At 41.2% G+C, this 23,825-nt stretch overlaps 1 protein-coding gene across 22 annotated transcripts in view; it reads right to left on the bottom strand.

The window, feature by feature from the left end:
• Nucleotides 1-4,600: 4,600 nt before the first annotated feature.
• The window catches only part of LOC310767445 (ankyrin repeat and KH domain-containing protein 1-like), an 88,078-nt gene continuing 68,853 nt past the window's right edge, over nucleotides 4,601-23,825 (bottom strand). For 4 of the 22 annotated variants that reach the window (XM_083624386.1, XM_083624404.1, XM_083624396.1 and 1 more), the window contains 10 exons: nucleotides 21,712-22,168; nucleotides 18,848-18,994; nucleotides 15,843-15,953; nucleotides 14,858-15,007; nucleotides 13,137-14,749; nucleotides 10,787-10,996; nucleotides 9,106-9,357; nucleotides 7,432-7,607; nucleotides 5,424-5,588; nucleotides 4,601-5,120 (listed from right to left, as the gene is read on the bottom strand). In XM_083624386.1, coding sequence (XP_083480512.1) covers nucleotides 5,061-5,120; nucleotides 5,424-5,588; nucleotides 7,432-7,607; nucleotides 9,106-9,357; nucleotides 10,787-10,996; nucleotides 13,137-14,749; nucleotides 14,858-15,007; nucleotides 15,843-15,953; nucleotides 18,848-18,994; nucleotides 21,712-22,168 — 3,341 coding nt within the window. In that variant the 3' untranslated portion in view covers nucleotides 4,601-5,060. The remainder of the gene's footprint in view (nucleotides 5,121-5,423; nucleotides 5,589-7,431; nucleotides 7,608-9,105; nucleotides 9,358-10,786; nucleotides 10,997-13,136; nucleotides 14,750-14,857; nucleotides 15,008-15,842; nucleotides 15,954-18,847; nucleotides 18,995-21,711; nucleotides 22,169-23,825) is intronic. The other 18 variants (XM_083624406.1, XM_083624391.1, XM_083624400.1 and 15 more) reach the window with 12 other exon arrangements.

Below are 23,825 nucleotides of genomic sequence, written 5' to 3'. Positions count from 1 at the left end.
CAGAATTGCATTGGCTTTTTTAGCTGCCGCGTCACACTGTTGGCTCATGTCAAGTTTGTGGTCAACCAAGACTCCTAGATCCTTTTCACATGTAGTGGGTTTTCACATGTGGGTTGCCCTATGATTTTGCTCCTCTTATCTCAAGTGTTCTAAAAACAACCTCCCAACACTGCAACACCAACACTGAAAAACAATAACAATTGTATTCAGTGATTTACTTCCCAATGTTTTAGATTCAGCTGCCATGCCTTGGTTTCTTACCTACTAGAGGCAATTTGCTCTACAAATATAGTGTCCAAAGGAGTCAAACTGCAAGTCAGTGTAGGGCAAACATGGAGCACTGGACTAGCCATGAAGCTCACTGGGTGACCTTGGGCTCCTTCACTAGCTCTAATCTGCCTCAGGGCTGAGAGGAGAAAGCTGGAGAGCTTGGTCAAAATTGTGCATAAAAATAATAAACTGCTAGAATCCTAGTGTAGTTTGTTTTAAATATAAGGACTCATACTTTATGTAGAATAAAAATACAACCATACCCATATATTAAAAGACCATACAGGAAAGGTGGGTGGCCACAGAAGGGATTTTTTCTTCGGTGGGTCTCAAACTTTAGACCACCACCTGTAGTTTCTCAATGTAGGCTCTATACTAATAGTCAGGGAGTTCTCCAGGGTTCAAACAGAGCTTTCTTAGCCTTATGTAGAAATGTTGGAGGCAAAACCTGGACCTTCTGCATGCAGAACGTATGTTCTACCATTGAGCTATGGTCCTTCCCAAAGGTAAGTTTTAGGTACCACTTAAAAATGCTTTAGCTTTTGGCAGCATTACATTTGATTGGCTCTTGTTTGTGTACTGGTATTTAGTTTTAATCTATTAGCATGATTATTTTCAATTTTAATGGTTTTAAAACCATCTTTGGGTAGTAGTCAAATAGATTTTACTCAGAGTAGGCCCACTGAAATTAGTGTGACTGCTAGGTCTACTCAAGAAAGGCCAACAACATATGATGCTGCAGTAAAAAAGGTACTTGGCTGCCTCTGAGCAAATGATTTTTACCCACAATACCAATGCCACAGCATGTTTCCCAAATTCATACATTATAGGCTATTGGCTGGGCTAGACTCAGACTCAGGTGTTCCAAGGGTGCTGGGAAAAGTTAGCAAAATAGACACCTCAGGTTAGGGAAACATTTGGTTTTCAGTCTCCATTCCCTTGATCTCAGCCCACACCCAAGAGGCCCTGTTAAAAATGGCCTTGAGATGGTACTGTACACTTGCAGCTCTATCTTACAACAACAACAATCTCTCTGTGATGCTGGAGATACAAGAAAGTAAAAGGCATACATATGCTCATCTGGCACGAGTGTTGGGCAGCAGAATTTTGGGAAGTTGTGTTTGCAGAAATCTGATCACAAAACAAAACTCATAGCCAATCCCCACCGTGGCTCTTTGGGAATGGCCCCCAGACCAATGGAAAGATATTTACAAATAAGATACTTAAACTGCAAGAATGCGAATATCAAGATATTGAAACTATCTAGGTGTAAGCAAAGAAAAATATATGACCAAGTATGGCCATATCATAGAAATCGAACTATCAGCTTGGATTAAGCAGACACTTAAATAACTCCCCCCCCCCCTCCCCGGTTTGGAAGATTTTTTTCTTCATGCAACAGCCACGTGATCCTAGTACAATACACCAACGTCTAGAACTTGTTACCAGCACCACACAATATGGATATTAAAAGTTTTTCTTCAGAAGATCTCTAAATACCGAGATACAGAGATATAGTTGTGAACTCTGATCGATACTCTGATGCTGTAAAATCCTTCTGACTTCCAATATTTTAATTTATGGATATGATTTGTAATTTGTGAATTGTCCTAATGTATTCAAAGGCTATTAGCTGTATTTTTCTTTTCTGTATTCTATCTTCTTTCATGAATAATAAAAATATTCTCCCCATCAAAGAGATACTTGGTAACATCCAAAATTAGTCTTACTTCTGGCTAATGTTGGATATATGTGGTAGCTTTGATTATAAGAGGACTAAAAGACAACTGTCAGTATTGTAATGTCCTAATATGTAGTTGCAGTGCAGACACACTTGGAATACTTTGCACAATTCTGACAAGCCCATCACATGGTATTGTAGGGTAATAAAAATGAATGGGGACCTGGAGTACCTTTCCTACTAAGAAAGGCTATGTTTGTAGCATAACAACTATTTTACTTTTAAAAGACAACTGAAGGAAGCCCTCTTTAGAGAAGTTTTAAATGTCTGATGCTGTACTGTTTTTAATATTCAGTTGGAAGCCGCCCAGAGTGGCTGGGGAAACACAGCCAGATGGGTGGGGTATAAATAATTAATAATAATAATAATAATAATAATAATAATAATAATAATAATAATTATAGGATAGTGTTTTATAAAATTATGTATGGTGTGGAGATTTATCCATTAGCAGTGGATTGTTGGTTATAAAAGACTGAGGTGAAAGCCCTTGATTAAGGTCATTTTGCAATTTGTACCAAACAATTTTGTCACTGTTAGCTTTAAGGATTTTTTTCCTTGATACCATAAAGATTCACTAACAGCATTGTAGTGGAATTCCCTCCACCACCCCGAGGTGGTGCTAGACGAGCTGCTAGACAAACACAACTTGGACAGACTATCAGAATAATGCAACCAGACAGACACTAACAAATGCACATGGTACAGCCCTGAAAATGAGAAGTGTGTGTCAAAATCTTGCTCCTAAGGCTGGTTATAAACATCCATGTCCTCCATTTAATCACTCTTTAACAAAACTCTCACAAAGGGAGGAATGTGCTGCTCTTGCTGCCACCAGAGGCTAGTCTTTGTCCTAATAACATACATTCCACAGGGTACACTCCCAGCTGAGTTTGTACAGGCTACATTCCTAGTCATGTGTACCAGAAATGAAGGAAGCCAGACTTGCTTCCAACCCAGGAATTTTGGGTGCAGTGGGGATTAAAAAAAACCCTAAACTACTATTTTCTTATGTGTTTTGCACTTGTAAAGGACAGGTAAACATCTCTTCCTCAAAATTTACACCTGCTGAATGTAACGTTCAAACCCTGCAAAATAGCAAGACTCTTTCTTCACTTGGGAATTTTGTGTGTTCAGGCAGGCTGGAACAATGTGCAAAAAGTTACTGATGTATCTTGGAACTTCGATGTCATAAGGTGACCAGATTTGGCAGCTGAGATCACACTTCTATAAATGGGAATCTACTCTCAATTCACTTTACATATTGCAGTATTTGGATTAACAAAAACCCCATTGAACCATGTCTACCTGTCCATCAGCTGACTGATTAGCATGTGTATTTCCTGTGGGTTAACCTTGGCAGGTGGGTGGCTCTGCCCATCTGTTAAAGTTGGCCACGGGGTAGGGAAGTTACAGAGATATGGCCTGCCAGGCCAAAAAGGTTCCCTACCGATGCTCTAGGGGGCAGGATCTGAACAGGAAGATCTTAGTTCAAAACCCCTTTCAAGTATTAAGCTCACTGGGTGAGCTTGGCAATTGAACTACTACATAGAATTACAGATTCCCAAATCTTCTCTACATCCTGAGCATTTGGAGAACTTACTGACTGTATCTGCCCACAATAAATTTGATTATTATACACAGAGTCCTACATCATACTCATCATTGGTTACCAAAAGACTAAGTGCACCAGTGTATCATCTGCAGCCTTGCACTATTTAGGTGATGAGCTGCCTTTTCCCTAGTCAGCAACTAGTTTCACTACTGGGCCACATTGTGAAGGAGATGAGTGTGTTTGCCTGCTGGCAAGCCTCGTTGTGTTGGAAACAAATTAACTTTCTTCTGTGCACTCCAGCCAAACACAACTTAGTATTTCTGCTTCTGCATGGCAAGCTCTTCCAAATCCAGAAATACGACAAGCTGTGTGACAAGTTAATTAACTGATGTTGAGGTTTCATATTAAAGCAGCCAGTTTTAGAGCATCGCTATGAAATATGACTTAGGGCACCAGCACAGTAAAGTCACCTACTTCCCAAGGAAGAAACATGGCTTTGGCATAGCATCTCGTAACTCTGCAAGTCCATTTTTGAGAGTTGAAGTCAGAGAAGAATTTTCCATGTTTAAAGATAATTTAATTTTAGTTCTGAGGTATATGTTGGGTATAGATACCTTAGGTTGGTATGGAATGTGTACTTAAATATGAATCTGTTACTTAAGTGAAGGAGCTTGATGTGTTGTTATATGTACTCTTAACACCTGCTGATGATTCTTTGGTTGGTTTGTTCTGTGTTAGATTTCTGAGTACCTACTTTAACACAACCTGGTAGACTGTGTCCGCTGAATAAAGCTACCCTTGGCTATAGTGCTGAGGAGTCAGCCACCATGGCCGTCCAGTGATTCAACCATATTCTAGATTTCTCTGACTTTCTATCAAATACCAGAACAGCTAATAGTACTGGAAACAGTGTTGTATATACTACAACAGTTTTCGAAGGTGCTGAGAATCTATTAATGATCTAAAAATTACTGACAGTACCAATCCAACGGTACAATCTTGCAACTGATTTCATTAAGATCATTACACAAAACTTATAATGTTCATCTTTTTATTGAATATTCAGGTAAATATTTCACATTAATACAGGCTACATAAAGTAGAGCCACTATACGACATGAAATTTACTCAACGTTTTTCCTTTTAAGTATGTAAACAATTATACATGTATTTATCACCCTAAAAGGTTGAAATCATGTACTCATCTAGTTCTCTGCTGCATACAAGTAGCATTCAGTAGTGTTTAGCCAAAAGCACTAGGTTCATCCGATTTTGAGTTCAAAATGGCTAAACTAACTGGAGAACAGAATCAGTTGAATAGGTAACTCATTTTGTTCTTACACAATGGGCAAACAAGTTTCTCTTGTTATAGCCCGCAGAAAAATTGCTTAGTTAGGCACATTAAAAAAATTCCCAAGTTCTTCCAAGGTCATATGTTTCTCCAAACAAGGCTTAAAAAAAAGAAAAGGAAAGAAAAAGGTAGGCCCTCCTAAATCAGTTGACGTATTTGAGGTGCATGTTTCCAATGTGAGGCGCCCAGGTGCCAGGCCAAATCTACAGGAGGAGAAACATCACAAAATAGTTAATTTCAGAGTATGGCTCCAACACCACTATACAAAGACCTACAGAATCAAGTGGTGCAAAAAACCAAGTTCTAGCTGACTAAAGCTTGGCCCCAAAACCCAGATTTAATGATCAGCTATCCCACCAAGACTCCATTTTGAAGTACACTTAAGGAAAATGTAACATTAGGATGGAAGAATGAAGACACTCCTAGTACTCTTACAAAAATTCAATTATATTATTTAAGGCAGATGTTTGAAAATTTAATAGTACAAAAAGCATTAATTACTGCACCTGCTGAGCATCGGTACATTCTGTTGAATTTTGGACAACCTTTATCATAGGATTCCATGCTGGATCTGGAGTATGCAGTCCATTGAAGAGAGGCCCACCTGGTCCATCAGCTAGCTGAGGATGAGACGGTATAATAGTGCCTCCATACATGGAAATTGGAAGGCCCTAAGGAGAGACATGGCAATTTACAGAAAATGGTAGCAGAGAAACAGGTTTACAGATCAGTAGCAATTTTATTTCTAGTAACTAATGAGTACAATGCTACTGTTATGCAGATATTATCTACAGAATTCTACACCACCTCTAAGAGGCTCCTGAGCATAGACTAACCAACTCATGTTCTACATGAGAATAATGTATCTGTGTCAACCCTACATTATTATTTTTTTACATTCATCACATAATATAAAAGCACATTTTAGCACCTATCTGCCTCTTTTAGAAGCTGCCTAACGAGATAAGATTCATTTATTTGTTACCAGCATATTGTTGAAAATTTGTGAACATTCTAGCGAACAGAAGCCAGGGCAGTTCCTAAATTTTCCCATCCAAATTAATGTTTACACTGCTTTCCTTACCAATTAAATCCCTCTTCTATCATAATAAATCTGGTCCTGCCCACAAGATATTATGTAAATTGGGACATTGGACCTAACAGACCTTCATGCCTAACAGCACATTTACCTACTGTACTGTAAGGTAGCGGTCACCAACACTGTGCCTGTGGGCTCCAGAATGCCCATCAGTACATACGCAACTAAAGCTCAGAGTAGACACGAAGGGCCATTTCTATTGGGCAGACTCCAATTATAGAATGTTCTTCCCAGTGAAGCCTGTCTTGTGTCGTCTTTTCAATTCCATGTTAATATTTTTCTGTTCTACAAGCCTTTAAGACCTGCCTTTAAGTCTCTGCGATATGGTTGATGCTTTAATGTACTAAACATATTTAATGGCTGCTATAGTTATATGCTATATATTGTATTTGATTGTGCTGGTTTTCCATTTGGGTTTTTGTGCTAATTTTGGTATAATTATAACATGGCTGTTAATTATTAAGGTTCTTTTAATCCTCTACAGTTCCTATACAACTTATAAACAAATAGGGTGGGATTCACCTAACAGCCCCCACCAACAGAAACCCTGCACAAGGACTTCTAGGGGGTCAGGAAAACCTTCCTGAACACTGTTCAATCAGGCAAGCTGGAATGCTTGTGCAAACAGAATGATTGGAAGAGCACCATGTTGAATTCCACCCATAAACCAGTAGTTTGGAAAGTCTTCCTCTCCATAGCACATATACAATCCTGGATACTCAAGAGTAACTATATTACTGTGCAACAGGCTCTTCTTTCCTATACACATCAAAATGTAAGGCTGTTGCCACCTGGCAGTTTGCATGGCTGCCAATAGCAGGGCACACCAACTCCAGTGTGACAACAGAACAGCAGGTAGGCAGCTGTGCAAGCAAATTGCTCTGTGAAGCACCTCCCTCTGTTTGCTAAACACAGCTGCACCAAGGTTTAACAGAAGGGAGGAAGACACTTCAGAGAAAATAGAAGCATCTCTCCCCTCCTTTAAAAGGGGGTGGGACTTGGGGCGAGCTGTAAGGAGACAGGCAAGGGGTGAGTGAGATTTAAAGGAATGAGGGAATGGCCAGGTGGGGGGGGGGAAGGGGTTTGGCAGGTAGGCAAACTACTGGTTTATGGCAAGTGGAACAAGCAGAGATACGCAACAATACATATTAATACACAAAACTGCAAGCAATGCAGAATGTTATCCCCAATTAGCACAAATTGCCTATTAGACACCCCAGACAAACAGAAATGATGCTATTCTGGAAGGACTGGAAGCTGAGAAGCCCCCAGTGTTCACAAACACCTTCCATTGAGAATACAAATTCTAAGAATGTTCTACAGCTGTATGATTTAGTTTGATTTGAAGCAACTATGTGGAGGTCTGTGCATAGTATGACTGCGTAAGTGTGAGAGAGAAACTTTTGAAAGCGTACTTTAGAGAAATCTACAAAGCTGTTCGGCATAGGCTGCTGGAAAATATTTGAGGGCGCCACTATTCCAGAGTCATCTCTCTCCATCGGCTGATGTTGGGAAAAGGTGCCAGGATCCGACAGCTGCTGATGAACTGGATGATTTCCCATGACAGGCTGAGACCAACCTGACATGCCTTCTAGAAAGATAACGAAGCACTTGTTTAGGGATCAGAAAAATCTCTCGTATTAATCAAATTTTATCTCTCTTATTACCCAAAAGTTAGAAAAGCTCCTTCTTGCTGCAGGAAGAGCCCACCCAACTCTACACACACTGCTCTTCAAGGGCAGTGACCTTTCCATGGCAAATCCAAGGACTAGTTCTCAGTCCTCATTCTCCAAGATTAATGACTGTGTCCTTTAACAAAGTTTATCTGCCACCCTCCTGAGATTCCTGTGGCCTGAGGTTTAGGAACATGAGAAACTGCTTTATCATAACAAACTGTTTGCCCATCTAGCCCAAGTATTATCTGTGACTAGCAGCAGATAGTTCTGTGTCATCCTTCTAACTGGGGATTCCAGGGATTCAACCTGGGACTACCTCCATGCAAAACAATTGCTGTGCCATTTAAGGGTACGTTGTCCCTTTCCCTCCTCACCAACATCCTCTTGTACTTTGTCCTGCCAATGTCTCAAGCCAAACATGGTGCTAGCAGGATATACCTGCACAACAGAACTACTTAGTAGTAGCTGAAACTTCACTTACTGATTCACTGCAGCAATGCCTACTCCCCAAGATACAAACTACTATTTGAAATTCAAAAGGACTTGCCTCTTCAGAAATAGAAAATGCTGCAGCAAAAAAATCAGGAATTAAAACTCCAGCTGCTATCATAGGGTTCCCTTTTTGCCAGTACCTCCCTTATTTGGGGTCTGATCACTGCACATCAAAGGCACGTATTCCCCCCCCCCTTTCTTCCCATATCCTAGAAGTTGTCACACCCTGGCACCACTCCCGTTTTGGTATCTCCAGGTTCTCATCTAGCCTCTATACGCCCTTTCAATGGTCTTCCGTATCCAATTTACTGAAAATTACTTATCGAAAGATCTTCCTTCCTGTTAACTGCTATCTTCAATTGCTCTGAATGCCTCTTCTAAACCATTGTGTCTCCTCCATACCGATCACCCCTTTCCAGTTTCCTACACTGACTCCATGGGAAGCATTGCACTGACTTGAAGATTCGCTTTGGAGCTCTCTCTACTCATGTGTCTTCATTCCTTTCATGCTGCACAAGGCTCACTATCAGCCACTTTTCCCACTCCCCTTTCTCTGAACTTTCTGCCATGCAACAGTTCTGTATCCCTGTATAGACTTATTTTCCTGCAGCTCCACTTCTTTAGCCACCTTCCTGGCTATTCTCAGAAACACTCTTCTATTCAGGGCTACTACTGGCATTATTAAATTCCTGCATGGAAGATTTCGACTCTTGCACAAAGTAGGAAAAAGCACAATGTGCAGGAATACATGTTTAAAGTACTAAAGATGTTTAAATAATTTCTGTCTAAACAATGGACTCTTTAGGATTTATTTAGTTAAAAGCTCAAGAGCTTGATATAATACGGCTGGGAACCTTTATCCTGTATCTGCAAATTACTGTTTCCTTTAACTCTTACAATCATTTCCTTTGAGATACTCACCTGAAACATTGTTAACACCAAATGACCAGATACCACTGTGTCCGACGGGAGCTGCAAAGTTGGTTCCCAAGGGGGTAGGTGTGACAGAACCTCCTTGACGAATCCTAGCAAGTCTTTCTGTTCCAATAGGCGGTGGCACCTTTCGATCTTGTGCTGTGCTCCCTGATTTTGGCTGACCCAGAGAAGAAGGTGCAGAAGCAGCTGAAAGGGGCGAGGATGATCCCGAGGAAACTGATGGAATAGGAGATTCACCTGATGAAAAAACAGTTCTCTTGCTTTATCACACATGAAATGCTGAGTTACCTTAACTGCTGCTCTAGGAAGTTTCCACTAGAGACGAAATTCTCAATGCTTCAGCAAAAGTACACTTCTACTGTAATCAGCGGGATTTAAATACTAAAAACATTTTTTTTGGTAAAGTATCAGTATTTTGAAATAGATGAAAACTGTGTTTTGAATTTTAATGCATCTTAAATTAGGTTATAACATGGTGCTTCATGATATAGTTTATTATTAGCTTATGTCTTCAAAACTGTACATCCATCAAGGAGCTGTTTGAGAACATGCTTCAGGGAATGCATTGGCAAAGCAGACCACTTCTTATTGGACAATTCTGACAGGTGGCTGGGATTGCTCACCTGCCAAAGGGGGCCCATGGAGTGCAGTGAGATTAAGATCTGACTTGTTGGCCAAAAGGGTCTCCCTCCCTTCCCCAAATGTCTCTAATCATCAGCCTCAACAAAAGGCTGGGTCACCCTGCCTAAGTTTATCTAGGCTCTTTAAACTTTTATACTTCAGAGCTATCTGCCAGGTTTATTGTTCTTTGTCCCTGACTGACATAGGAGCCAATGGCTCTCTAGTTTATTATAGGGGACGTTTTCTCCATGACTGATCTATGAAACAGACTGGACTGCGTAGTGGTCTGTTAACAAGCACTCAACTGATTTTCCCATCTCCATACACCAATGTCTAGGATAAATAAGCCACTAAAGAGAGAGATAAGGGGAGAAATAACCCAAAGGCAGCCAGCCAGCAGCTTCCTTGTGGCGTATAATTGCAGCCTCCTCCAAATCACTGCTGAACAAACAAAATTATCAAGAGCTGATCTCATTCAGCAAGCATCCTATATAGACCAACTCTAGCTGAATCTATAACATGACTTAAGCATCACTTATTTACATTCAGATATTCTGAACTTGTCTGGGATCAGATAGAGAGATAGATAGATAGATAGATGATAGATAGATAGATAGATGGATAGATAGAGGCAGTTTAAAAGTATTGGGTCTAAACTAAAGCAAATGTGCAACTGCATGCATGTTTCCTTTAAATTGTTTTTAAGACCAGCAGTGGTCATAGGGAGCTGCAAATTTGAGTGGGTAAACAATGAAATGGGAAGGGTATTTTTATCTTCCTTCCAACAGAGAGAAAAGTAATTGTGACAGATTTGTGTGTAGGGAAAGCCAGATGGGAAAAGTCAAGCAACCCTCACTCCATCAATTCTTCTACTCAAACTCTCTGAAAAGGAAGGGGAACCTTCATGTGACTGCATGTTATGTCTAATTTGGCCCCTTTTAAGCAGTTCAGTAATTTCATCTTTTCAAATTGCCTCAATTTCTTTAATTAATGCTGAAAACAAATTTATGTGTTAGAATCATACAGCCAGCAAAAAGGTCAATACCAACAGACTGAAGAGTTGAATTAGACAGACCCCCAAAACTCCTACATGAATTTGTAGCACTTGTCCAAGGGTGTGGTGAAAAATGCTGTCTGTTAAAGCTGGGGGTCCCAACAGGTGCTGGCCCTTGAAGATAAACCCGTGCTCCTTGAATGTTTGCTGAAAAACCAGCCATAGGCGCTGAAGAGGAGTTTGAGGAGCTGCTGGATGGATCTAGAGAAGGTAAGTCTACAATTAATATGATTATGTCTGAGAAAATAACTCCAAAGACCCTACTTGTTACCCAGTTATACTACGAATTACAGAAACCCTCCCATCATAATCTGATGAGGTCTGTAGGATAAACAGATTCTCATTTATCTTGATTTCTATCATTAAATAGGGCTGGGTTACATTTGGGATTTTTCTAGCCTGCCCATATAATAATTAATTACATACTGTGTTTTAAATATTACTTGCTTCTAGCATGAACTGCTTTTCACAATCCTACCTAAAATTAAGGAGAATATTTATAGATGTTCTGTGCATAGTTGAGTTGGCATAAATAGTTAAGCCAAGATAGGGGAAATTATTTGTTATTGCCAAATTGGTCAAATCCCCAGTATATACCGTAATCTCAAAATGGCATAGTTACCTGTATAGTTTTGCAGTGCAAACATTTTCAGATTGAGTCAAACTAATACCAGCCTGGCTTGATGTGAGCATTTCACAACATTAAACTGTCACTCTTACTGCAGGCATTAAACATTTTTCAAAACATCAGGGAAGAAAACACAACCAGCGTAGAATTCAGTTCAAAACCACATTTTTAGATGATGTAGACCAGGAGTGGTTAACTTGATGTTGTTGGGACTACAGTTCCCATAATCTCTGCCCACTGGCCACATTTGCTGAGATAAATTCAAATACATCTTGAACAGGTTCCCCATCCCTTCTGTAGACTCAATGAAAAGATTTTGCTCCTCTTTTGCAGCAAAAGCCAATAATGGGATAGTCTGCTGCTCAAGACCATTTTCTCATGGTTGATTAAGCAATTTTGCTTGCATATTTAGGTTCTAAACTAGCGAGAACACCTCCCCAGATGGCTGAATATAGGTGCTTTTCCACTTTACCTCTCTCTATGTGGTTTGTTGCATCTACTGCGTGGTGTATTTTAAGAGCTCTTACAGGGCCTCACTTCATCCCCAGAATGACTGTGGGGTAACTGAGGGTCACTATTCTGGTTTGCTTGTTCTTTAAATGCCACCACATAGTGGATGGTTGAAAGGCTTCTAAATTAACATCCCACAAGTCTCCTTTATGTCCATTAGTACACACATAATTTTCTCACAACGGAATTCACATAAACAGGTCACAAGGATATAGTGCCCATGCAATGCAGAACTTGGTTTAAACTATGAACAGCAGCAAGTTGAGTAAAATCCTTCTTAATCTTATTTTACCAACTATGGTCTCTGTAAAGGTTAGTACTATCAGGACTGAGGCTTAGAAATGCTGCCTATGCTCAGCAATTGGTTATTACATCAATGTGTCAAAGATAAATATCTGTAAACCGCAGCAGCAAAGATTCAGAGTGGGGTTTTTTTTTTTAACTGAACCCTACTGGAATTCAAGTTTGAGAATGTAAGAAATCTCAGAGCTGACTGAAGAGGAATTATCATCTGCTAAGTATAAAGCACAATGCAAAACCTTAGTGCAAGCATAACATAATCAAAGAGTGTGGCTTGTATTGACTGCAATTAAAACTGGTCAACACCACCAATCAGCAACAGAGGGAATGGCCATCCTTCCATTTCCTATTTTATTTTGCAACTTATTTTTATTTCATTATGGTTCTGACAAGAGTTCAAAAATAAAAAAGCAGAGCAAAGCTTTAATAGGTGGAATGCTGAGAAACATTTTCCTAAAATGCAACTTTTGGTTCCATTTTGTTATGGAGTAAAGAAAAAGGCTAACTTATCAATGAATCACATTATCTTGTCTTAGAGGGACTGGTATGAGGGTATGCGAAGGATTAAACAAAAAGTCCCCATCATCTATATGGGCCAGAATTTTTCTTTAGGATGTTCTGTTTCCCCCATCATTTCACAGAAGTTACCTGAACCAATATTGTGTGCCAACGTTCATTCTACAGAGTCACACCAATTCTCCCATCTCTTGGTTATATTAAGTCACATTATGAAGAAAATATCAACTGAGTAAAATTAATCAAAGACCCAACACAATTCTTGTTTTCAGTATTCCTCTGGTTCAGGATCACAGAAACAATTTTAAAGTTTGGGGAAGCTTTTCAATTGCTATCAAGAGGCCATGAAGAATTATCTCCCTTTCCATGCAGAACATAGCAACTCACCTACAGGACTAGTTGAAACTCTCTGGGAAGGAGGCCGGAACCCTGGAGCCTTGGAGTTATCAGGATGCACATTTTCCATGTGCCCCATCACAGAGTTACCCAAATACGTAGACTGGACAGTGTAAGGTTGGTCTGCTGCTCCTCGTGTGGACAGTGGGCAGTCTCCCCATCCCTGGTTAGCTGGCACCTGGTTGCTATCAAAAAGACTGCTAAAGTGATTGAAGAGTGTTGCTGGGCCAAATGTAGGAGGCAAGGATTTGTTTGCTGGGTTAATATGCATCTGAGAACCGTTCATAACGTTCATGGGCGATGACAGCTGAACTGTGGGTGGTGGCCCTTGCGAAGGTGTCAAAGGTACTGCATTTGTAACGAAAATGGACTGAGGTTCCTGATGTATGTTTGCATTTGGTACCATTGAATAAAATGAATTTCTAGGTTGCATTCTGTGAGAGACACGGGGTGCTGGTACAGCTAACTGAGGTAAGGTACCATTGTCCTGATTATCCGTAGCAACCGATCTAGGTGAAGCTAAGCTTAATGGAGTAGGTTCTGAACTGGAAGAAAAAGGCATAGATATGGGAGGACTTAAGTCAGACATATTGGTCGGCAGTGTTTCATCTTGCGCGTTGTTTGGAGGTGCAGGACTGCTAGATGTGCACGTTTCTATGACTCCTGAAGTGCTGCCAGATGAGATATTGCTGCTAGCAGCAACCGATGATGGCACACATGCGTTTCCAACAGATTGTTCTGGTGTTGATGCCTTTTCTTTGGGTACTGGGGCAGAAGAAACAGCATCTGTTTTAAGTGCAGACTGCTGTGCCTGTGGAACACTAGCGGGTAGAAATGTAGTGGGAACATGCCCAGTGTTTTCAGGTGCAGGAGAAGCTGAAGGCAGTGTGCTACATGTAGTTGTCACAGTTGAGATCGCTGTCGTCATGGTACTTGTTTTAGGAACGCAAGCGAACAACTGTTTCCTGACCGATGATGGAGTCCGGTTACTTGTAACACAGAGTGGCTGAGAGGATGCAACTACTGAAGAGACAGTACCAGGACAAGTGGGAGCTAAACCCGTGGATTCAGGCTGCAAAATATTGCCATTCTGGTTAACTACGCGACTTGAACTGTTATGCTTTGGAGAGCTATTTGTGCTGCCTGGGTTAACTGGCCTCACTGGGAATGGTCCCCAGGTGTTTGGAGAGGTTGAAAATGTTCCTCCAAATTGGGCCATCGGTAAGCGAGGGTGACGAATTTGTTGCATAGTTTGGGCAGCCAATATGGCAAAGTGAGGGTGGGAATAAGCTAAGGGAAGAGAGACTGGAAAAGAAGAGCGCACGTTTGCAGGGACATTCTTGCTTAATTTGTTAGCAGACTGGAAGGTAGACAGCGTTGATGACTGAGAGGTGACAAGAGATGGAGCTCCAAGGGGAAATGAGTTTTTGTTTGAAGCTGAAGCAGTACTGACGCCAGATGAAAAATTTGTATGGACTGACTTGGTGCTGGAAGCAGGTGTTCTTATATGAGTTTTAGGAATTAAATCTTCCAGTTCCTTGGCAGGATCTTGAATAAGGGCATTAATAAGTTGTACTGCATATCTTGTTGATTCTGTTCCACCCCTGAAATAGAGAAGGCAGGATCATCTTTAGAACACAAGGCTCAGTTCAGTACAACTTAAATCCATTTGAAAAACATGAGCTTTAAACATTAGATTTTAGGCACTCTACCTTATTGTGATCATTCTTTCTCCATTTTTATCTTTTTGTTTGTCCACATCAATATGAGCACCAGTGACATCCTGGATTGCTGTGATGTTGCACCCACCTCTTCCCATTATTCGAGAAACAACGGATGCTGGGACAGAGAGCTTTTTTGACCTAAATGACAAAAATTATAAATGTTTTGAGGGCTTCCTGCTTTTAAGTTTAAGAGATTTAGGTAGTATTATAATATATTCGGCCTGAAAAGCGAGATGAGCACTGCACCTCATAGTCGCCTCTGACTGGACTTAACCATCCAGGAGTCCTTTACCTTTAACCAAATATTATAGTATGTCATTTTGATAACTAGCCAAGCATCTCAGGATAGTTAAAGTGATATTCTTGCGGATATTCTGGGCCTTGTTAGATGTGTGTTCTGGGCATGTGAATTTTTGTTTAACTTAGGCTAATAGCTCTTCAGATAATGCTACTGTAATTCACACATTAACTGCCAAACTTTTAAAAAGCCCCCCTTGAGAATATGTGTACTACTGACAAACTGAATGGTTACTATGCCTTTTAACTGCTATGCATGCTTTAGAACTGGAGATATACCACATATTTTACCCTACAGCTCTGAAAACACTAATGAAGAAGCTCCATGTGTGCTGAAAGTCATGGAAAGGTTTTTGTTTTTTTAAAAAATCCCTGTTATTATATATCTTGTACTTGTTGAGTCACTATCTTTTCCTTTAGTTGTTTTAAAAAATGACATTCCCTCCAACAATTCCAGCAGCCTTGAAAGTTTAAAAGCCCTTTCCCCAACACTTCCTCACATGGATTCTATTTTCTTCCTCTCTTCAGCTCAGTTCCGACAGTGATACATAAACCCCTGTAATCCATACTCCCTGAAGTTCTAAACCCTCATTGATTCTACTCACAGCCTCATCTACAGCCTATTCATAAATCCTCTTCAATTCCAATGCAGAATTTTTGAATGCCACCAAAGTACCTTTTTGCTCCTGAAAGGCAGCGTCCGCCTCTCTGCAGCTGAAACTGTTCAATTGGCGTTGACTGCAGAGTGTTGTTAGGGGAAGGGTCCTTTAAAACTCTGCCCACTTGCCTGTCAAGGATAGAAAATACAATTTTCCTTAGTTTTCTAGGCAAGAGATGAAAAGAGTTTCGAGTCATACATTTTCAAGCTCAGGTCCAGACAAGAAAACCTTCTCTCATTTCCCCTGTTTTATTTGTTACATATATATTATCGATCTCTGTGGAAACCCAAGGGATCTCCAAGCCAGATATTAGCAGGTCCCAGATCTACTCAGCTCTACACATATGGAACTATTGTAGGGACTTCCAAAACATGATCTAATTATACCCTAGATTAGTCAAGACTAAAATATCACAATTATTTAAAACACTAGGAAATCTTAAGAAACTGGTGTGATAGGCATATGGAACCTGATATTGTACATAATTTAGATGGCAGTCCATTTAAGGCACATTGAAATCAGTTGAGCAGTTAATGGCTTATTGTCCTCCCCATTTCAACAGGATTAAGTACTTCATTAGAATCACTGTGCTCTAGACAGGGCAGAATCTATAGCTCTGTTAGGATAGCAAAATATCTCTTTTTAAAATAGTTTGACAGAAAGGGAAGGCTTTGGAAGCATACATATTTCTACAAGATTCACTATTGTTAATATGTTTACAAATGCATTAGCAGCCAAGAAAAAAGTTACATCAGAACTGTTACATATGGAAAAGTATATGGTTTCATATTAACGGCTCAGATTTAAAATGTCAAAGTTGTTTGCATCTATTAAGTGTACTTTTTATAATGTAAATAGGCCTGTGCTCCTCGGTTGAAGGGTAGTACAGAAATTTAATTAATAATAATAATTTATTAAATTTATATACTGCCCTTCATCTCAAGGCAGTTCACAAGATAAAAGAACAAAATAAGTAGTTAAAACAAAAACCTCTCCTCTCACAAACACATTTAAAAAACTGTAGAATCATAGCTATCAACTTTTTCCTTTTCTTGCGAGGAACCCTATTAGGAATAAGGGAATTTCCCTTTTTAAAAAAAGGGAAACGTTGACAGCTATGTGCAGAATATCAATCAGCCAACGGCCTGGTTGAAGAGGAATGTTTTTGCCTGGTGCCTAAAGATATATAATGAAGGTGCCAGATGGACCTCTCTGGGGAGAGCCTTCTACAAATGGGGAGCCACTGCGGAAAAGGCCCATTCTTGTGTTGCCACCCTCTAGACTTCTCATGGAGGAGGCACACAAAGAAGGGCTCAGAGGATGATTGAAGGCTCCGGGTTGGTTTATATGAGGTGAGTTGGTCCTTGAGGTATTGCAGTCCTGAGCTGTTTAAGGCTTTATCGGTCAAAACCAGCACTCTGAATTGGGTCTGGAAGCTAATTGGCAGCCAGTGTAGTCCGGCCAGGATCAGTATATGCTCACACTGTCTTGCACCTGTAAGCAACCTGGCTGCCAAATTCTGCACCAGCTGAAGTTTCTGAACTGTTTTCAGAGGCAGCCCTACGTATGATGCATTTCAGTATTCCAACCTAGAGGTTTCCAGAGCACAGACAACAGAAGTTAGGCTATCCCTGTCCAGACAGGGGCACAGCTGGGCCACCAGTCAAAGCGGATGGAAGGCAATCAGCACCACTGAGGCCCCCTGAGGCTCAAGCGACAGCAAAGGATCCAGGAGTACCCCAAGCTGCTTACCTGCTCCTTCAGAGGCAGTATAACCCCATCAAGAGCAGGCAACCTCCCATCCATCCAGACCAGTGCCTTAGTCTTATCTGGACTGAGCTTCGGCTTGTTGGCTCTCATCTGGTCCATTACTGAGGCAAGAAAACGGTCCAGCACACCCACTGCCTCACCTGCAGATGCTAAGGTGAAGTAGAGCTGTGTCATCAGCATATTGCTGACAACGTACTCCGAAACTCCAAATGACCCCTCTCAGCGGTTTCATGTAAACAGCAGAGGGGATAAAATCGAGCCCTGAGGAACTCCACATTGACGGTTCCACGAGGCTGCAGAGCACTCCCCAAGCATCACCATCTGAGAACCACCATCCAAGTAGGACTGGAACCACTGCAAAGTGGTGCCATCTACCCTCAACGCAGACAACTGCTCCAGAAGTCGATGGTATTGAAAGTTGCTAAGAGGTTAAGAAGAATAAACAAGGACATATTTCTCCTGTCTCTCTCCCAGCAAAGGTCAACATACAGAGTGACCAGAACAGTTTCTGTGCCAAAACCAGGCAAAAACCCAAAAAACCCAATTGAAATGGATCTAGAAATTCAGTTTCCACCAAGAGCGCCTGAATCTGGTGCATGAACATCCACTCTAGAACCTTGCCCAAGAACGGGAGTAGTTTTACCACGGTCTCCTTCAAGCAGGCAGGGACCAACCCCTCTCGTAAGAAGGCATGAATCACCTGCCTGGCCCAGCCAGCTGTCTCCTCACTGCTAGTTTTTTATCAGCCACAAGGGTCCAGAGCATAAGTGGTCGCCCTGACTAATCCAAGCACCTTGTCTGCATCCTCGAGCCTTACTAACTTAACAACAACAACAGGGCTCTTACAAGAGAATTGACAGTCTGCTTCCCAGACACCCAGCATCTCAGCTTTACATAATGGGGTGCATACACAAACCTCAGGCTCAACTCCCCACCTCCACGTGCAGAACCTTCACTGTGAACTAGGATCCATGAGTAGGCGCTGCTTATGTGATGCTACTTAACACTTAAGTTTGTGTGATAGGAGAGAGCATGTGACCCTAATGTTTGCTCCTCAAGTCCACAGCATTTAAGACTTATAATGTATGTTAAAGTTAGCAAACGCCAAGTGCTTTTTAAAAAAATCTGACACGTGTATCCACTACCATTCGTATACTGTCATACCTTCACCCCCAATTCAAAACTGACTAAATTACCAATCATGCTCAAACTGGTCAGATGCCATTCATGAAACTGCATGAAAACAACTTACCTTCTCACTACTTCTTTCCAGCCTTCTTCTCTTTTTTGCCCTCTTTTTGGACTAGTCAGATTCAACTTTATGTTCGGAGACGTCAGAGGCAGAGACACAGATTTATAACTTGTTGTTAAGGAGTTTGGATTAGCTTCACCTTCAAGTCTAAAAACAAAGATAAGTTTGATTACTGATTGCCTGCCACCAAATGATCAAAACCTCAATTCCAATTACTGAATTCCATGTAAGTGAATGATACAAACTGTTATCAACAGGGTCCTCCAAGTGCTCAGGCAGCATAATCCTATTTCCAGATGAGTTCAGGTGAGCACAGAATATGGAACATTTGTTCCTAATACAGGAAGCTCTATCAACAGATCAGCGCTAATGACTATGTAGGGGGGGCACTTATTTTGATAAAAGATTAATAACTTTTGATAACACTTAATGGCAGCGTAAATTGTTTTGTGGCAACAGTTGCATTAATTATGTGCAAAGGGGATGGGGGACTGTTGAACAGCCTGCTTACCTGAATCTGGTGTTCTTATGAGTGGTAATTATGCAGATACGCTTAAAGGTTATGAACCTGTGCACAGAATTGTTCAGAACTTTTTGAATTTAAAACTAACTTTGGGCACGAACGATCTGCCCAAGGGTAGTGTAAATGTACCACAACTTCCTGCTTGGCACTTAAGTATCATAGTTATACAGCTACCTGCAACAAGGAAGACCAACTGTGTGGATGCACAGATAGCTATGTGGGAAACATCAATTTCAGGTAAGCAACCTCAGCTTTGTGTTTTTTTGTGGGGGCACAAACATAGGAGACTGGTAAGCTAGTTATTGAGAAACTGGATGAAGGTATCTTTGTATGAACAAGGCTAAGGATAGCCCACATCTGAAGTGTCCACTCAGCTTAAGTTGACAACTGGGGCCAGGCTGTGACTAGAATGTACTCAAAAACCATCTGGTACTTGGTATTGGGCCAGTTCATGTTACATGGTATGTGAAGAGACCCAATTAGAAAATTCTGAAGATGGCACTTGGAAGAAATTCTCCCTAATGGTAAAATGGTGGCTGAAAAGGGAACTGAACAGAAAAATGTGGAATTCACCCCATGGGCCATAAGCACTATAGTCAAAGAGCAGATCTTTTACACCAGAAGTATCTAGATTTAGTTCTAGAAGGTTTGAATGATGCAGAGGCAGAACCTGTGTGTGCCTGGGCAGACCAAAACTGGTATATATTGCAACTAAAACTGAAATCCATCTGGCTGTGACCATGAAAAGGACCTTCTCCCTTCTCCATAGCTGTACCAAGGCCCTGGTGCTCACCTCTGAGACAAGTTAGTCATGATCCTGCCACTTGAAACTATAGTGAATGCCAAAGATTTTTAAAAAAGAAGAAGACTTGACTTTGGACTATAACATCTGGTTTTAGTAGCTGGCTGATTTTGAGCTACTTAGATATGTCAGTTGTAATTGTTTCATCTTCTGTTGTTGCTTTTAAATATTTGTTTTATCTTTTTATGCTATATAACAACAACAACAATTTATACCCCGCCCATCTGGCTGGGTTTCCCCAGCCCCTCTGCTTAGATCTTGTAAAAACTTAATGTTTTGTTATTTTAATAGTGATGTTCTTAGGTACCTTGTACTATTTATAAAAAATGTAAGGTATGAATCTTTTAAATAATACGGAACTAGCTAATCATGAAGCGTAGGTCTGTAGCCAAAATGTATTCACAGGATCTCTCTAAAACGAGCATGGGAAACTTTTAAAGGGTCTTAATTAGGCCCACAAGGCTGTTTCCCTCTAACCACACCCACTTGCCCACACATGACATCAACTGTGGCGGCAGGCAAACCCACAACTGCAAAGGAATGACCAGGAGCATTAAAGAGAGCTTCCCACTGTTCCTTATAAAGCAGTAAATTCCAGTGGGCCTTGCATTCAGTATTAAATTTTAAAAGGTTCCGAATGCAAGCCTTGCTTGCACAGGGACAATACTGTGGTACCTCGGGTTAAATACTTAATTCGTTCTGGAGGTCCGTTCTTAACCTGAAACTGTTCTTAACCTGAAGCACCACTTTAGCTAATGGGGCCTCCTGCTGCCGCTGCGCCGCCGTAGCACGATTTCTGTTCTCATCCTGAAGCAAAGTTCTTAACCTGAAGCACTATTTCTGGGTTAGCGGAGTTTGTAACCTGAAGCGTATGTAACCTGAGGTACCACTGTATAAAGTGCACCCTAATATTCCCAATAGTTCCTTTGCAGTCATGTCAGGTATGGATGGGACAGGTGGGTGTCATGGGGGAAATGGCCTTGTGCATCACGTTAGCCACCCCTGCTCTAGATTATGGGGAATTGGAAACCATTAGCATACCTTGCCTTGGCTAAGCAACACACTTGCATGCTAATGGTCACTGCTCCCACCAACAGGAAACCTTTGATGCAGGAGGATGGCAATTGCTAAGAGGAGCACACAGGTGCTCATGTGCAGAGCAAGCAGCATCTGTTACACCCACCTTCACCACGAGGTCAGAGAACCTGCTGCCCAACCCTGTCTTCAAAGTTACATTCTGGCAAAACTAGATGATATCATTTGCTGTTACTGTTGTCCTGGAGGATTAACGTGCAGCTGTTGCTTTTAATTGCTTTGCTTTGTTTTTGATCAGGAGGGATGAATTAGAGGTTACTAAGGAGAGCTCATCTCCTTAGCAACATCTAATTTGGGGAACTATAAGGTAATTTAAAGCCTCTAATCCCCCAACCTTGAAGCCCAAAGTCCAAAACATGTGCATTCAGAAACATTTCAGCATCAAGCTAGCATGAAAAAGACTCATTAAAAGCTTCAGTAATGGAGATATAACTTGTGACTCACCTGGTTTGCACTTTGGAAACTGAGGTGTTAGTCTTGTCTTCCTGAGAAGGGAGCAGTACTGAGGCATATCGTCTCTCGCCTGAAGAGTGTGTGTCCATAGTGAAGTTTAGTTCCTGGCTTTTACCACCGCTGCTGCTCTCACTATTGCAATCTGTGCTGTCTAAGTTGTCAGAATCACTATTCCCACCAGCACTACCGCCTCTTGGCTCTCCGTTGATTTTATTTTTATCTGCTTTTTGCTGTGCTAGAGTTATATGCTGGTCTGGCAAAATTATCTGCACATTTTGAGGAGTGTCTTTTGTTTTATTCTTCTTATTCTTTCTATTTGTGCTGGGAGTTGTTACCACATTGGCCCTCTTCTTTCCAAAAGCATTTGTGAAAGTAGTTGATGTTGCAGATATTCCAATAGTAGTTGTAGTGGTTGCACTTGGAGGCTCTAAAGGAACTTCTTGATCAACTGAAACAAAACAGATTTTTAAAAAATAAAACTTAATGATGGGAACAGTGCCCCCCCAAAAAAAACTGTATCAGAATGGTAGTGACTTGTACCATGGCACCAAAGGCAGAGTTTTTCTGCAAGTTAGACCAGACTTTTAGCATTCTGGTTTTAAATCTATTTTTTTAAATGCTTTACTAGCTGTTTAAATCACAACGGATGAATTAAAAAAGAACTTCTTTTGAAACCTGCTATTCTAGGAACTGTTTGTTGGTTTTCTTCTGTATGTATCATATAGAACTATATAGCATCAATGTATAAGGTACTTTACAGGGTAGCAAGAACTCAGATGGTCTGAAACTGGACAATATTAACATGCAAAGCTTCATTTCAGAGGGATGAGATTCGAAGGTGATTTCAAAAGCTTTAGGGAAGAGGTGGCTTTGGCCGAGTTACTAACAAGGGAGTAAAAAAAGTGACAGTACAACTTGAGTCCCATTTTTCATTACCCCGGAGTTGCTGCAGAACCTCTTCCCACATGGTTAGGGTAGAGATGAGATGAGCCATTCAGAAGGGGCTGTAACCAGGATTTACTTTACCCAGTGCCATAGGAATAAGTGGTGCTGAAGTCAGTTCCAATCATCAGATTTATAGGGGGGGGGGGGAAACCCAGGCCAAGTGTGAAGAAGAAACAGGAAGGGATACTTGAGAGAGAGCAGGTGATTGTTGGATGGCCAAGGGTAATAGACACAGTGCCTACAGTATCCATTATGTAAGACACACAGATCCTTTCCCAAAGCAGAGTTTAAATCTATAGTTTGACTGGGTTGTGGCAGAAGAGGAAAGATAAAGATTATCCTTTGGGGCTGTCTTGTTAGGTTGGGCATGGGAGGCACTGTAGTAGGTTGGCTCCAGAGCGTCCTAAAGGATCAGTCCAAGGTGGTGCTGGGGGCCTTCAAGTTCTCACCCTTGATCTGTGGGGTGCTTCAAGGTATTATTCTGACCACATGCTGTTTAACATGGAGAGTTGGTCACCAATATACAGACAACACCTAGTTCTAACCTACAACCAGGTGTTTTTTCTTCCAGCCGGAACTCAGTGCCATTATAAGAGAACAATGGAAGCTTTCGTGGTGAGTTAGGGCACCTCTCTTTCTAGAAAAATAGCACTGCCTGCATCTTCCTGATGCTGTGGAACATCTGAACAGGTGTCTGAAAACGATTCTGGCATACATGAGGGTGAACATGCTGAGGCTTAATCCAGACAAGATGGAGGTACTCTCCATGGATGGAATGATTTAACAGTCCTGAATGGGGAAGCACTCTGGCTTGCATCCTGGGATTAGGCTAGGAATACCTTTTACCAGTTTAGGCTGATACAGCAGCTATGGCCCTATCTAGAGAGACCAGACCTTGCCTCAGTAATCCATGCACAAATTACATCCAAGACATTACCATAATGGATTCTTTGTGTGGCTGCCTTTGAAGATGGTCTGGAAACTCCAACTGGTGCAGGTTTCCACTGCTAGGATAATGGTAGGGGCAAGGGAACTGGAGGACATGACACCAATTCTGTACCAAATGCACTGGTTATAGGTGCGTTCCTGGATGCAATTCAAAGTGCTTGTCTTAACCTTGAAATCCCTATATGGTTTGAGACAGAACTATCTGAAGGATA

Source organism: Podarcis filfolensis (genome assembly GCF_964270895.1).
Source record: "Podarcis filfolensis genome assembly, chromosome: 7".
NCBI classification, from domain to species: domain Eukaryota; kingdom Metazoa; phylum Chordata; class Lepidosauria; order Squamata; family Lacertidae; genus Podarcis; species Podarcis filfolensis.
The sequence above is the reverse complement of the archived record's forward strand: the minus strand, read 5'-3'. Positions and strand labels throughout refer to the sequence as shown.